Source organism: Watersipora subatra, chromosome 7, assembly GCF_963576615.1.
Source record: "Watersipora subatra chromosome 7, tzWatSuba1.1, whole genome shotgun sequence".
Classification (NCBI taxonomy): Eukaryota; Metazoa; Bryozoa; class Gymnolaemata; order Cheilostomatida; family Watersiporidae; genus Watersipora; species Watersipora subatra.
The window spans coordinates 60,629,635-60,644,434 of record NC_088714.1 but is presented as its reverse complement, the minus strand read 5'-3'; the positions used below and the strand labels follow the sequence as shown (position 1 = coordinate 60,644,434).

The 14,800-nt window shown below is 36.1% G+C and overlaps 1 protein-coding gene across 1 annotated transcript; it reads left to right on the top strand.

Moving 5' to 3' along the window:
- The first annotated feature begins 329 nt into the window (after positions 1-329).
- Positions 330-14,500, top strand: LOC137400198 (selenocysteine-specific elongation factor-like). Its single transcript, XM_068086519.1, is given in 12 exon segments — positions 330-449; positions 1,014-1,191; positions 2,421-2,590; positions 5,275-5,367; positions 5,835-6,017; positions 7,514-7,597; positions 8,372-8,585; positions 9,089-9,192; positions 10,210-10,351; positions 11,200-11,284; positions 13,220-13,347; positions 13,504-14,500. Coding segments are annotated over 12 exon segments (1,665 nt in total). The 3' UTR covers positions 13,668-14,500.
- Positions 14,501-14,800: the final 300 nt, after the last annotated feature.

The window sequence follows — 14,800 nt, the reverse complement described above, 5'->3', positions numbered from 1 at the left end:
CCGGCCCACCCTCCGGGCGAGAGGGGGGGAGGCCTGGCCCGGCCTGTCACTTGGCCGTCATGCTGGCGCCGGCTCTGCTCGCGATGCGTTTCCTTCACAATAGTTTAGTAATTCCAGGCTCATTGAACCCGTCTTCATTTTTGCTGCAAAAACCTGCTTTATAAAAAAGTTAAACTCGTCGTCATAATACAGGGTATATATACGCATTGTACGATGTTTCTTTTGGGATGTTCTTAACGCTACTTGCCTGAACTTACTGAATGATCACTTGATTTAAGCATGTGCCTCTACATCAGAACTGGATGAGTATTCTACTTTCACCCACTATCATGTAGGTGATGTTCAATTTCAATGTTGGAGTTCTTGGTCACGTGGACTCTGGTAAAACAAGTTTAGTAAAGGCCCTAAGTACCATTGCTAGTACAGCTGCATTTGACAAAAACCCACAGGTAGGTTCACAGCTTATGAAAGTCTCAATCTGGCTAGAATTATACAAAGTTGAATTGAGTACCGGAATTTCAGTACCGTACACTATTCGACCTAAAATATCACATCAAATTCTGAAATACATAATCTTTGCAAGTAGTCAAATTTGCTAGTGGCATAAAGATGTTTCATTTGCGTTCTCCCGTTGGTGAAAGCTGGATGACAAATTGAAAGTGAAGTCATTGTCAAAGTTTGTTATCTTGAAGACACTTGCAGTAATCCCTCATTTTGCGAGATACCAAAAACAGGGAACTGCGACAGATGTCGTTGAGCTGAGATTTATGCATTTTAGTTTTATATTTTTATTATTTTTCTTGATTTATAATGTTTTAATGTATATATTTGCACCCTATGGTTACCGAAGCCCTGAAAGCTAAACCACAAAGTAGCAAAGGATTACTGTACTTAATATTTGCTGTTACAACATGCTTCCATGTTTACTTGCTTGACAGATGAATCAATGTTTTCAGAAATTTCCGATGTAAAGTATTTTCATTGTAGAGTAAATGTAAATGTTTTCATTGTAGAGCAAAGAAAGAGGCATAACATTAGATCTTGGATTCTCCTCTTTCGCTGTTGATTTGCCCGATCACATAAAGTCGTCCATTCCATCATCCAATGATGACTCATTATCAGAGCCTCGAATGCAGGTTACCTTGGTCGACTGTCCTGGTCATGCCTCTTTGATAAGGACTATAATAGGAGGTGAGAAGAGTCCTATGGCCTGGTTCCTACTGGATACAGTTTGAACATTATAAACTTTATTGCTGCATAGCCGTAAGCAAGTTATGTTCATTTATATTCATGTGTGATTTCTTTGATTGCTTCATCTTAGCACGAGTCTAAGTTATCACAAAATAACCAACAAATCAGCGTAAAATTTATTTGGATGAAGGTCACCTTAATCACTTTGTTGTAATTATCGATTTCTTTTTCACAAAACATGCACATACAAAACGCTTACGCGAAACTTACGCCTGCATTGTGTAGATAGTGTTCTCTGTCTAACAGAGAACACATCCACGCAAACAGTATTGTATGATCAACCCAGTTGTGAGAATTAGCTATAGGAGATTTTTTCAAGGGTTTTTTGTGACATTTACATCACTCTCAATTTGCCAGATGCAATCTTTTATGTATGTTATTCTATTTTTGAGCTGTAGATTAGAAAATATAAAAAATTACATAACTAAAATAATGAAACTTCTTTATCTATAATTATATTATATAAAAGGTTTGGAATGTTTAAATTGATTTGAAGTTAGCAAATACATCGTAACGCTACCACAAATATGCTGTCATATTCACATATGGCTGAACAAGGTCTAAAGTTTGACCAATTTATTTGCATCTATATTTAATGTAATAATGTTAACATTAAAATGATTAAATGCTTTTCAGTTGCTCCTCAGTACTACATTTGAATGACATTCAGTATAAATCAGACTCTATTCGCCTTTGTAAATTATAAAGCATCTAAGAAAAACATCTGTCTTCAACGAGAAATACTACTTGGTATTATTACTCAAGGGAATCAAGAGGTTCAATTGTCTTACAGGAATAACAAGTATATACTACTCATTTTGAATACTGGGAAGAATATAGTCACATATATATAGCCATGAAATGGCTATATATATGTGGCTATATGGCTACACGCACGCACACACACATTTATATATATTTATATATATGTGCAGTATCTCTAAAGAAATAATTATTTGGAGTACTTTTCATTGGTAAAAGATCTTGGGTTTCCCGGTTCTGTAGCCAAAATACAACATTAATACACTGACCACAGTTGTTTACGCATTTGATTGACGAGCCTTGTTGCACTTTTCTGGTTCACTGACCAACTTCTGTACTTAGATTTTTCAAGTATTCAAAGCGTTGTGAATATTTAATGAATAATGCTGGTAGCAATGCTATTACAGGCTCACAGATCATAGATATGATGCTCCTAGTGGTAGATGTCGTGAAAGGCATGCAGACTCAGACTGCCGAGTGTCTGGTCATCGGAGAGATCCTCTGTGATAAGCTGATTGTAGTTCTGAACAAGATTGATCTACTTCCTGTTGCTAAAAGGGAAGCATCCGTGGAGAAGGTTGGTGTATAAAACTGTTTTATTCACCTTTTTGTCTATTAATATTATGCAGTCATACTTCGACATACGAGTGTCTCAACTTATGAGAGATTTGAGATGAAGAAACTTCCGAGAAAATTTTTGCCTCGAGGTACGAGACAATTTTGAGATACGAGACGGTTCTCGATGTGGACGCTAGTTGGCTGAGTATGTGAGAGGTTATAAGATTATAAGATTATAAGATTAAAGCTTATTTTTTGGTCTGTGCAAGTAAGTTAAATTTATTTAAGTTATATTTAAAGTTTATATTATGTTAGCGTGACAAAGGTGTAGCATACCGAGCTTGTTGACGTCAGGTCTCTGTCACATCGTCGTTCCCATTTGTCTCGAAGGTAAGAATTCCATGCAGTACTGTACTTAATAATGTTACATTTTAGTGCAGATCATAAGCACTAAATAGGTATTTATTACTTTGTGAGTGTAGGTGGTGAATTAGAACAATTAAAAACGTATTTTCCATCATAATATCTTGTTTTAGGTGGTCCTTTCAGAGGATGGGAACAGATAAATTTGTATTTAGTTATTTTATATAAAAGAATTGCTTTGATGTATGAGAGAATTGACATACGAGCTCAGTCCCAGAACATATTGAACTAGTATGTCAAAGTATGACTGCGCAGTCAAACTTCGACTTATGATCATCTGTACATGGGAGGTACATCTACATCTGTACATCTCAACATGATGGTGGAAATATTCGTCTAAAGATACAAAATCTTCAGCGTACTGAATTTTACATTTTTTGAAATATCACAATTCTTTTTAGTAAAACCGTTGATAGAAACTAAAAATAAAGTATAATAGCAATAACAAATATAAATAAATTAATTTACACTAGATTTAGTGTAAGTTTGTGTTGGTTAGTCAAGGAATTTTTCCATCACTTGATGAACGAACTTACAGATTGTCGAGTCTACATTTCCATTTACATGTTTCTAAGATACATTAACAATAAACACTCACTTTTACTAACTATTATTCTATTGATTTAGTCTTTGCATATAATTTACATTTTTAAATTTGGACTTCTATATAGTCATGTGTAACTTGTTTGTTTTAATGTTTTATAAATTACGAGGAGTGTTTATCATTATATATCGAGCTCAGGAGAGATTTAAACAAAACACAATGTCTTATAAAATTTGCTCCAGTATATGATCGTTTTGGCAGAGGAAACAGGTAATGGTTAGGATTAACTTTTTATGTCGAGGCTTGACTGTGTATGACTGGTGTACTCTCGCACCTGTACTAATACACTGATCAGCCAATAGACTCAGTCTAGTCTTATTTTTACAAAGTGCACTTCAGTTTTAGTTTCAAAATGTCTCGTTTGATGTTTATTACGCAGTTATTCAGTGAATCTGGTAAGCAGCATCGTAATAATCGAACCGTTAATCATTTGTGAGTTATAAATTTATCCATAGTATTATTGCTCGCTGTCCATTGGCCTGTTTTTTGTCCGTCTGTTTGCCTTTTTGCCTCGAAAGACAGAGAATAAAGATTAGCACAATAACTATAAGATGTTATGATGTGGATGGTTAGCTCAGTTGGTTGGAGAGTCAGTCTTGTAAGCTGAATATCATGAGTTTAAACACCATATTGGGCAACATCTTAGTCTTCTCTTTAACTGCATTTACATATTGTTGTGATTGCGTGCAGTTTGAATGGAAGGCTTTGGCAATACAAAATGGAAGGCTTTGACATCCATTTTGCAATTTAATATCGATTTAAATGTCACATTTTATTAACAACAAATCTGTGAGTCCCCTTAAATAAATCTCAAGTAGAGCTAAGTTTAGAAAGAATAAACTACAGTCATATATCTAATCTGTCCAATGAGGACCACTCATTTCAATGAATCAAATATATATAAATTATTTCTCATTCATTAGTTACGAAGGTTTATGAACGGAGAGATCAGTACCTGTCATTCAGTTTGTTGTTCATAGAGGAGCTGTTTTGAGACGACATTCTACTATTATTAGTTATTAGCATTAGATCCTTTAACTGCAAAGACACTGGCAGCTGTATAATAAAACTTAACCACAGACTAGGTAACAGGTTTTATCAAGGCATGCAAAAAGTAACAGCACAGCTATGATGTCTAGGTGTGTCCACTCGTTTGAGCCACGGTTGGAGGATGGAAAAAACATTGATTCGTGAGGGATTTGAACTCGCGCCATTTGGCTCAGCAGCCATACGATCTTACACTTGCATTAATCATCTGCCTATCAGAACAGTAGAATGGTTGGGGCATAGTTACTGTCTGGCACACTATTTCTCAGGACACACAAGACTGTCAGGGCACTAGTTTAATGTAAAGTTATCCATCTAGTAGATGATGAACTTTTCATAAAGATAGGTATATCTAATCACCCCCTGCCACAGAAGTCATTTTAGCTGTGCAGAAAGTCGGCTGTCAGCAATTTCCTTGTGTAGACGACTCCGATGTCTAAAATGGTGGTTGATAGTCTACTGAGTTACACAGATGATAGTCCGATCAGTAGGCTCATTAAATAAAGCCATATTGATAATGAGTAAAAGCAGTCAAACTTTTCACTGTTGTATAACCCTGGCTCATGTTTATCATATATATAATGTTGAGTTGCAATAGAGTTGTGTAATCACTATTGACGTCTATTTAGATGACAAAGAGGATGCTAAAAACCTTGGAGAAGACAAGATTTGCCAACAGTCCTGTGATTCCTGTATCAGCGAACCCTGGGGCAAGTGATCAGGTCGGTTAGATTGTGGTCCTCAGACTATTCATGATTATATTTGAAAGCTGTTCATCTGTAGCAGGTTGATTTTACACTTCTTATTTGTTACGCTTCTGGCCAAGTCTCTAATAAATTCTTGTTAGCTTCAGCTTTTTTGGTGACATACTATTTGGCCATTCCTGTGATATTTCTTTGCAAGTTATTTGAGTGACTTCGACATTCGGATTTGCTCTCGTAGAATTCTCTTTCAATGGTGGAGGAAGGTCATCACTACAAACCTTTTTGTATCATTACCACGATTTTGTATGATCATTCATATCATGTCTGCTTCTAATTTTGTCGCATGAATATTTTATATTTTTGTTGCCCTTAGGAGATTTCCTGTCAGATATTTTCTATTCATCAGTAAATTTTCTCATTCAAAGTAATCCATGTGTAGTTATCATGTATTCTCATATCGTGTCTCCCTTCCTCGTTTTCCGCAGCCTGATCCAGCCAACAGCATCGGCGTATCACAGCTTATAGAGGAGATATCCTCTCGGAGTTATCTTCCTTCTAGGGATGTAGAGAGCAGCACGATATTCTCCGTCGACCATTGCTTCAGTATTCGAGGCCAAGGCACTGTCATGACCGGTACCATTCTTCAAGGTCGCATCAATGTCAATGATGTATGATGTTTGTTGTTCATCCTTAGTTGGAATCCCTTTTTATAGGCTTTTCAGTACACAGCTATGTTTATATAGGTTTTCTATTAGTAGACATATACTGTAAAATCTCTAATTGAACACCACTTCCAATTGACCTCTATTTGAACGCCACCCTGAGAGAAAGGTTGAAAAATAGAGCGCCACTCTCTAATTAAACGCCACCTCCATTTGACCGCCACTTTGACATTATTTGATCTTTACGAGCCTATAATATCAATTGATCAGTAAAAAAGTGTCCACAAAATTGTATTAATAATTAATCGTTTATATCAATGACAATTAATTCTCTTATTGTCCAATTCCCAAGCTTTTCGTTTTTTTTTCGTTAAAACTTTTAAAGCGACACAATAGAAATAATTGATAACTGCCTCAGGCTAATAGTAGCTGCTTTTTTAACATGGTCTCGATACTTCGAAGTACATGTACATGTATATAAAAAATGGTTTACATTTACGATGGTAGATGAACGACTAGTTTTAGGGTGAAGGTTACGTTTAGCGAGCACAACTTTCACACATTACATTTGTGCCAAATGCAATGCGTAAAAGTATTGCTCTGTCAAAAAATTGTTTGGACGCTGATATCGACTGGTTTAGCAGTGCAGAAGAAGATTTGCAATGAGAAGACATTGTGGAAGATATTGGACAACCAGAAGAAGCTCGTTCCATCGAAAGCAACAATCAGAATGTAGCTGTCCGAGCAAACGATGTAAATATTTTAGTTTTAAAAATTTAATTTTTGTTTCTGCATGTAATTTAAGTATGGTTCATTTATGTCACTTGTTCATAAATTTATATTTGTAGTATTTGATCGATTATCATTACATAACTTATAAGTTTGCAGATTTATGGCATGTTATTTGATATCATCTTTGCGGTTATCTTAACACGGCTTACAATTAATCGATGCTCATAACTCCTCTTCTATTGCACGTAAAAAGCTAGTTTTAGCTGTAAGCTGTAGCAAACATATCACTGAGTGCAATGAGCTTTTATTCAACATGGTTAAATATAGATGAAAAATAAAAATATGCCTTCAAATTTAGAATGAAATGAAAAGTTGAAACCTCTAACAAATTGCAAAGCAAGGCACAGGCTATACTTTCATCACAGATCATTTGCAAGCAATAGATAACAACTAGTAGAAATATCTCTCGGCTTCTCCATGCATATTTCATTAAGAGATCTTTGACAAGTTAGAGGTAAGTTAGCAGATTATTGGAGCCAAAAGGTTTAACATCACTCCACCGGAAAAAGAGGGCAAAATATAGGCAACATTCGCTTCAACCAAAACAGGGCTAAATTCTGACGAGCCATTCGAAAAATACAATGCTAGCCTAAAGTTGAACGCTCCCTCCAATTGACCACCACTAGAGAGGGAGGGTTGAAAAATAGAGCGCCATGACGTTCAATTCTTTTACCTCTTTATATTTTAAATATCTGTCACTTTTATCGCAGACATTGGAAATACCTCATCTCAAGGTGACAAAGAAGGTCAAATCTATGCAGATGTTTAGGAAACCTGTCAACACTGCTCGGCAGGTGAGTTGTCAAGGCTTCATTATCTCATCATTATCTTTTTCTATGCTCTGCTATCATGCACCTGTGTGCGCAGCTACAATAGCACTATAATCATGATAGTATTACTATTATTTACAGGTGGGCTCATTATCCTCTCATTTTAAAAATGTATTATAGCTTTTCCGTAATGCTAGTTAAAGAAATTAAATGCTGTATAACTTTATACTCTACTTTTTTTGAGCCAGTATTCTACCCATAATTCATAGCAGGGTACATATATTGGTGAGCCAACAATTATGGTATCAGATTTAGATTCATAGAATTTTAGTTTGTAGTTTATAAAAACAATCACAAAATAGTCGAGTTGCATCTGTAAGAAACTCTGTAAATTTTAATTACCATCCAAACCTCATCATTTATCTCAGCCAGCTCACTTGCATGCTAACATTTGTTATAAATTTAGTAAGTTTGTTCCTTATACAAAGCGTATTTCCATGAGGTTTTGTAATATGGCGTTCTTTAATAAGATTTAAAGACAAACCGTGTGTCCATTAATCTTTGTGATTTGGCATATTTTAATAACATTTCCCAACAAAGTGCATTTTCATGAAATTTTGTGATATTGTCTCTTTAATAAGATTTAATGATGAAATATATTTTCATAAAATTTCATGCTGTGGCATATTTTAATAAGGTTTTGCGACAAACCATGTTTTCATGAAATTTCACGATCTGGTTCTAGTGATTTTCTAGTGACAAGAAGGCAGCTAATTGCAAGGCTTCTTTTACTTGTAGGGAGATAGACTGGGCATATGTGTGACACAGTTTGACCCTGGTCAGTTTGAGAGGGGTTATGTATGCACCCCATCCACCATGCATCAGGTTCACGCATCTATAGTCTCTCTTCATAGAATTGCCTATTATAAACAACCCATCACCAGCAAACACAAGTTTCACATCACTATTGGACATGACACTGTCATGGCAACTCTCCAGCTCTTCTCTACAGGTAGGCCCTACATATATTTACTTTTGTTTACAGGCCCATATATACTGGCCTGTATTGTCCAAATTTTAATTTCGAGATAAAATTTTATTGATATTGTATGACAAAAAAATTCATATTGCGAGGATGAAAAACTTCATGTTCCACATCGCAAGGCGAAAAAACCATATAATAGGGACATCATAACCTGGGGATGCACTGTAGAGTAGTTTGCTTCTCCAGGGCTATTGCTAGCTCAATACTAATTTTCTATGAAGTGTTCAAATTTTGTTTACAGTCTTTGAGTGAAACCAAGCTAAAAATCTCAAATCTATGTCCACATTACTGAAACCAGGTGCATTTAGATTGCAGTCAATATATGTACCTGTTGACATGTGTCAAAATACGCTAATGTAGGTTGTGTCAACATACAGATATGTAAACTTGAGTCGCCATATGCGCCTGTAGGCCTGAGTCAATATATTACTCTATCTATTAGCTGCATGCAATGCTACTAATCATTCTAGTTGGAGCAGAGAGTACTGAGTTTGATTATAGTAAAGAGTTTCTCTACAAGGAAGAGCTCATTGCTGGTGAATCATCTGATATGGGAGTCTATGGCCTCCTGGAGGTAAGAAACTTTCACCTCATTTCTATTACAGTCTGGCCTGCAACTGCATGCATATGTCTACTTCAGTGTAAGTAGTTTTGGATATGTACGTGTAAAGGCTTATCGATAACTTAACTTATTTTTGTCCGATGTATTATTATATATTATTATATTATTATGTAAGTTATTAACTTCAAGTTGAAACATTTCATCTGCTCCGTAACAATCAATTATTAGGCTCTAATCCAGACCTTCCAAAGAGTGTAGTAAAAGGTGCAACTGTCAAACTATTTGAGAAACAACTTGGAAATCATACCTTCCTTATCTCTTTCTACTAGCGATACTAGTACTAGTACTTCCTTCTTAGAATGTTGATAATTTTAAAGACCAGTTTTAAAGATGAACTTGCGCAAAATTTTACTGATTTTATCAAAAAGTATCAGTATTCTTTATCATTTGCAAACTTTTTTTGATGTTTCAGTTGATCTGACTGCCAGAAGCTATAAAAGTTAAAACCAACAAAATTTGAGCGTGGCTAAAACACTCAGAAGAAAACTACATGTGAAATGACTTCACTTGTTGTTATAGTTGATTTTGACGTTCGAGTTGCGACGTTACGCATCTCTATTCTGTCAGTCTCTTTGTAACTATAAGCATCATAATCACACTTTTGCTTGATCTGAGTGTTTTTTTACCGCGATCAAGTTTTGTCACTTTTAAACTTGAAACATCCTAGCAGTGAGATCGCTTCAAGCATCAAAAACAATCTGAAACGATGGAGAAGTACAGATACTTGCAGATAAAATCTACTCAAATCTGTGCAGGCTTATCTTTAACCTCCTGCAGCTCTTACAAATTGTTACAAAAAAGTTAAAAAATGTAACTGCAGCCTTTAGCCAGTTGTAAAAATCAGCTTTCGCTTTTGCTTATTAGTATGAGCTTTGCCAAGTTCTAAATGCTGTCTGGTATTCTTGAGAATTTTTGTATTTTATTTACATGGACAGGTTGCAATAAGGTAGTTTGTTTGCTCATCGACAGTTTGAGAGGTCTATAACGTGCACTGGCAATGCCCTCTTCATAGGCAGCAAGTTAGACATGGATGTAAATACTCAATCCTGCAGGATTGCTTTCCACGGTCGTCTTCTCAATCCTTTCTACAAGTCTGACTACAGGACTGCAGGTAAATTCTAATTCCTTAATATCTGTGTTGTCATTTACGAAATATGGGAGTCTGTGCCTTTTATAAGGCAAAAACACTCGTTATGAATTAACATCCATTAGGAAAACAAGAGAGGACTTAAGCTCCTCATTTAGTTGAATTAACTAGACTGTTTTCTTTGCATCATTTTGCTTTTTTCATGTTCATCACTCTATTGTTAACATAGTCATGGAATTTTAAATATAAACTCTCAGGAACCATAAGCGTTGACAGATCACTACTAGAACTAGTGTAATCATCTCTGTGCTGTAGATATTGACATAGCCTTACCTATAGCTTTTGGTTGCCATAGAACTATTACCCACTATTCCTGTTACAAATGTTCATCCTCGTCTCAGACCTTTTGCATCTGTTTATCTACTAAAAAACGGCAGCTTTATACATATCGTCAAAAGGCCTTCGAGTTATAGATCTGCTATACTGTGATGATCCTATAAACGCTTCGAATCCAAATGAGAAGAGCATCTGTAATTTTTCCGCCTTAGCTAGCATTTTGTTGGAATTATATTATCTGCGTGTAATAAAGACGGAGTTGTCTGCTCTACAGGAAAACTTACGTACTTTCGAATGTTGTCTGTGAGGAATATTTAGGACTGGTTCATGGCTTATTGAATTGCTTTATTTAATACTAGTTGAAGTCTAGAATCTTCAATTCTGTAACCTTATTACGAGACATCTCATTCATTTTATTAAATTGATTACAGTAGCAGGTATCTTTTACTTGAGGCTAATAAATACTAATTGACGGCTTCACCTTTTCATCGACTTGTGCTTAGTCTCAGCTGTGTCTGTCGTTCTTCTGTCTGCAGCTCTTGGAAACCTCAAGGTTTACAAGACCAAGGAAAGGACAGGGGTAGTTGAGAGGCTTGTGGATGACTATACAGTTATTGGAAGGTACCGTATAACTCTATGATGTTTGGTAGAATACGAGCGAGTAACTCTATGGCTATCTGTGCACAGCTGCAGTGTCCTGTGTGAGTTCATTAGGTTTGATATATCTGATAATAGCATTAATGTTGACATTGCGCGGCTCTATGTTATGGCCGGAGGGATTATATTACTCTATGGAAATGGGTTTTACCGGATGGTAAGCTGGGTTTAATTGGGTCTCTCAAGCATCTTCAATCTGTTTTTACTCTAAAAGTTGAATTTTTGTTGCAAAGCGTATATAAACTATGACCTAGAATAAAAGGTAAGCGCACTACTCGACTCTTATTGGCGATAAATATCGTAAAGGTTCATCTCATGGCTTGACTGGCTGATCACTCAGAATCTGATTTGCTGGTCTACACATTAGTCTTATTCTTTGAGATTCTCTACTTCATGACATCACTTGCTCATTCCTTAGGGAACTTGAAGATTGCTACATTCCGTCTGCTAGTTGCTACTACTATGGCCATGTAAGGCATTACATTATGTACATTTTTATTTGCTTGTTTCAAGTCATATGCATGTACAAAAAAAAACAACAACATTTTCATTTGCTTGAAACAAGCAAATGAAAATGAATGTGATGTGATCATATCTGTACAGCTTGTTATCTTCAACCATTAAAAAATGAAATGTTCATAATTTTGCCTACATAATCAGTCAAAAACATGATTTTACAACTGTTCGGTTTACATATTTGAAATCCAAACAAAATGAGGATAAAGTTGCTACCGTAAGTCTGCCATATAAGTTTTGATTTAAAAACCCTGGTTATGACATGTTATGACATGTTATGGCATGTGCCCGCCGTTTAAGTCAATCCCCTTCTCTGGCTCAAGTCGTTTGATTGGAATAGATCAGTCGGCATCAAAGGCGGGTGATGTGTAGCTGAGTTAATGGCATGCAAAAACGCCCATGATTGTTTGTACCTTCAGCAATACAATAATTAACAAAAGAATGAGGGAAGATCATTCTAGTGAAAACCTCAAGGCACAAAAAACACTTCATCTTTGTATTAGCCCGTCTCACCAATACCGTGAAGCTGCCACCTCTGATAATACGTATTTATTAGAAAAATGATACCGCGAGACCGTATTCTGTCAGGAATTGTGATTCACGTACCAAAAAATTGATGGATGCACAGTAGTGGATGTGTTGAACGGATTACCGAAGTGTGGGCTTGTAGGCTGATACTGCGAAAAAAAGCATTAAATTAAAAAAAATCGTGTTATTCCCGTTCGAGAATCCTAGTGATGAGAATTTGAATTGGTGAAGAGTGGGACTTTGTGTTTGATCCATATCATGTTGAGTAGGATTACTAGTATTTTACTATTTTATAAATAAATCCCTATATTTCATATCATGTAATTAAGATTTGTGGTGGTTTTGTGAAGTTGAATTTACTAGAATTCAAGTCATGAAAACGTGACCGCCGTATAAGTTGAGGATGGATTTTTAAGTTTGAAATATGGTGTCAAATTTTCTACTTTTACGTCGGAGTTTACGGCACATAGTTTATGGCTATAGACTAAATTCACAATGAGTAACAATCTTGGAAATGAGAATGTTAGTTTTCCAACGAAAGGGTCCAGTTTATTTCATGCACCACTAGACATTCCGTCTGCATATTGTTAGCGGCTACTATGTAAAGTTTGAAGGCAGCTGTTGTCCTGTACAACATAGAAATTCTAGTAGGATTTGTCTCATCCTGCAGTTGCTGTGAGAAAGTAACTCCCACTTTGACAATAAATTGTTCTCACCCGCAAGCAAAATGCTATGTGGAATTCTGAGGCAATGAGCCTGGTGGCATATTCCAATGATCTGACAGAAGCACTCTAGTGCTGTTAACATCTATCGGTTAGTTGTATTTAACCTGCAATGCATTCTGGTCTTTTACAGGAATCTTTTTAAGAAAGAGACGAACATACAAGCATTTGTAGGCTTGAAAGTATCTTTAAGTACCGGAGAGGTTGGGGTGATAGATGGGAGTTTCGGTCAGAGTGGCAAGTTCAAAATATCCTTTAAAGGTGAGACACCAAAGTTGTTGATTTTGGCAATAAGTAACAAGTGGTAAGATTTGACAATAAGTAGCAGGTAGTCAGATTTGACAATAAGTAGCAAGTGGTCAGGTTTGACAATCGCATCTTTATTTTTAATTAGCATATGTTTGTATCTAATTGTAGAGCCCTTGGCTGATGAAACAAAGAATATGCTTTCTTCTAAAAAGAAAGGAAAAGCTCATGCTGGTGAAGGGTCGTCTACAGGCCAGCCTGTAGATACTATAGAAATAAAACTAACTTTTAAAAGATTTATATATGACTATAAGAAAACCATGAGGCAGTCCTGATAGTAGAGATTCATCGATCTTCTATCGCAAACACGCAAGATCAGTAGCAAAGTGGTGAACTGTTCATTCGAGGTGCTTTTACAAGTTGCGTCCACTTGACTTTATCTCCCTTGCATATGTTTGCCATTCAGTAAGATGGTAACTATATGCCATCAGTGGTTTATAATCAAACATTGTTTATGAAAATAGTATATTGTGTAATTTTGCCACTATTGATTGTTAGTTAATTCAAAAACAGATCTTTTGACGATTTCATAACATTCTTCAGCAGAAATGTTAAGAGAATGTTATAGGGGACCCGTCATCAACGTCGGGCATTGGGGCCAGGTTTAGTGTTTTTATATCCTCTTCCTGTTTTATTCCCTAGTGGAAAGCCCTTGTGCAGTAACCTCCCATCTGATCTGAGATTTCAAAAACACAAACCTGGCAGCCTGGAAAATAGACTGCTATGAACTTTTTTCCGTTCTGTTGTCAGTCGGTTGGGCGATATACTGCTAGTAAGTGAAGGTTGCTGGTATTTAAATACATACAGTCCAAATTCTAGCTCGCTCAGTTATGTAAGAAGACTTCATCACATTTTAGGTTATCTCTTAGGTGCTATGACTTTACTCTGAGTGCATATCCATCATCTGCATACCCCTCGAGTGTTGGGTAAAGAAAAAAAAGCAATAACGTAACTTCACTTTGAATGGAAAGCAGGCTGTTGGCACCCACAAATTTATCTCTAGCTCTCAGAATAGTTCATAAAAATGGGAAGGCTACTTGCAATTGAAAACAAGCAAATACTAGTCTGGAATGCATGTTGGAGTCCTGTTTATTCGTTCAGGGCGACATTGGAGGCTGGGAACCAGTTGCATCTTACAAAATTCAAATTCACAGCCTGACGCAGTTACACCTGGGCTAATTGGCCACCATAGTATCAGAAGAGTTGTCCCACGACCAAATGAGCGGAGCGAAGTGGGAGAGTTTTTATGATAAATGCATGTGCACACAACTTACGAAAATTATTCAACAACAACGTCACAAACCCTCGTTTCGAAATCTCATCAACAAATTTAACCATCGTTTTGTAGAGTCGTTTAAGTATAATAACGATACAAAACACATATAAACCTATTCAAATATATTACCAA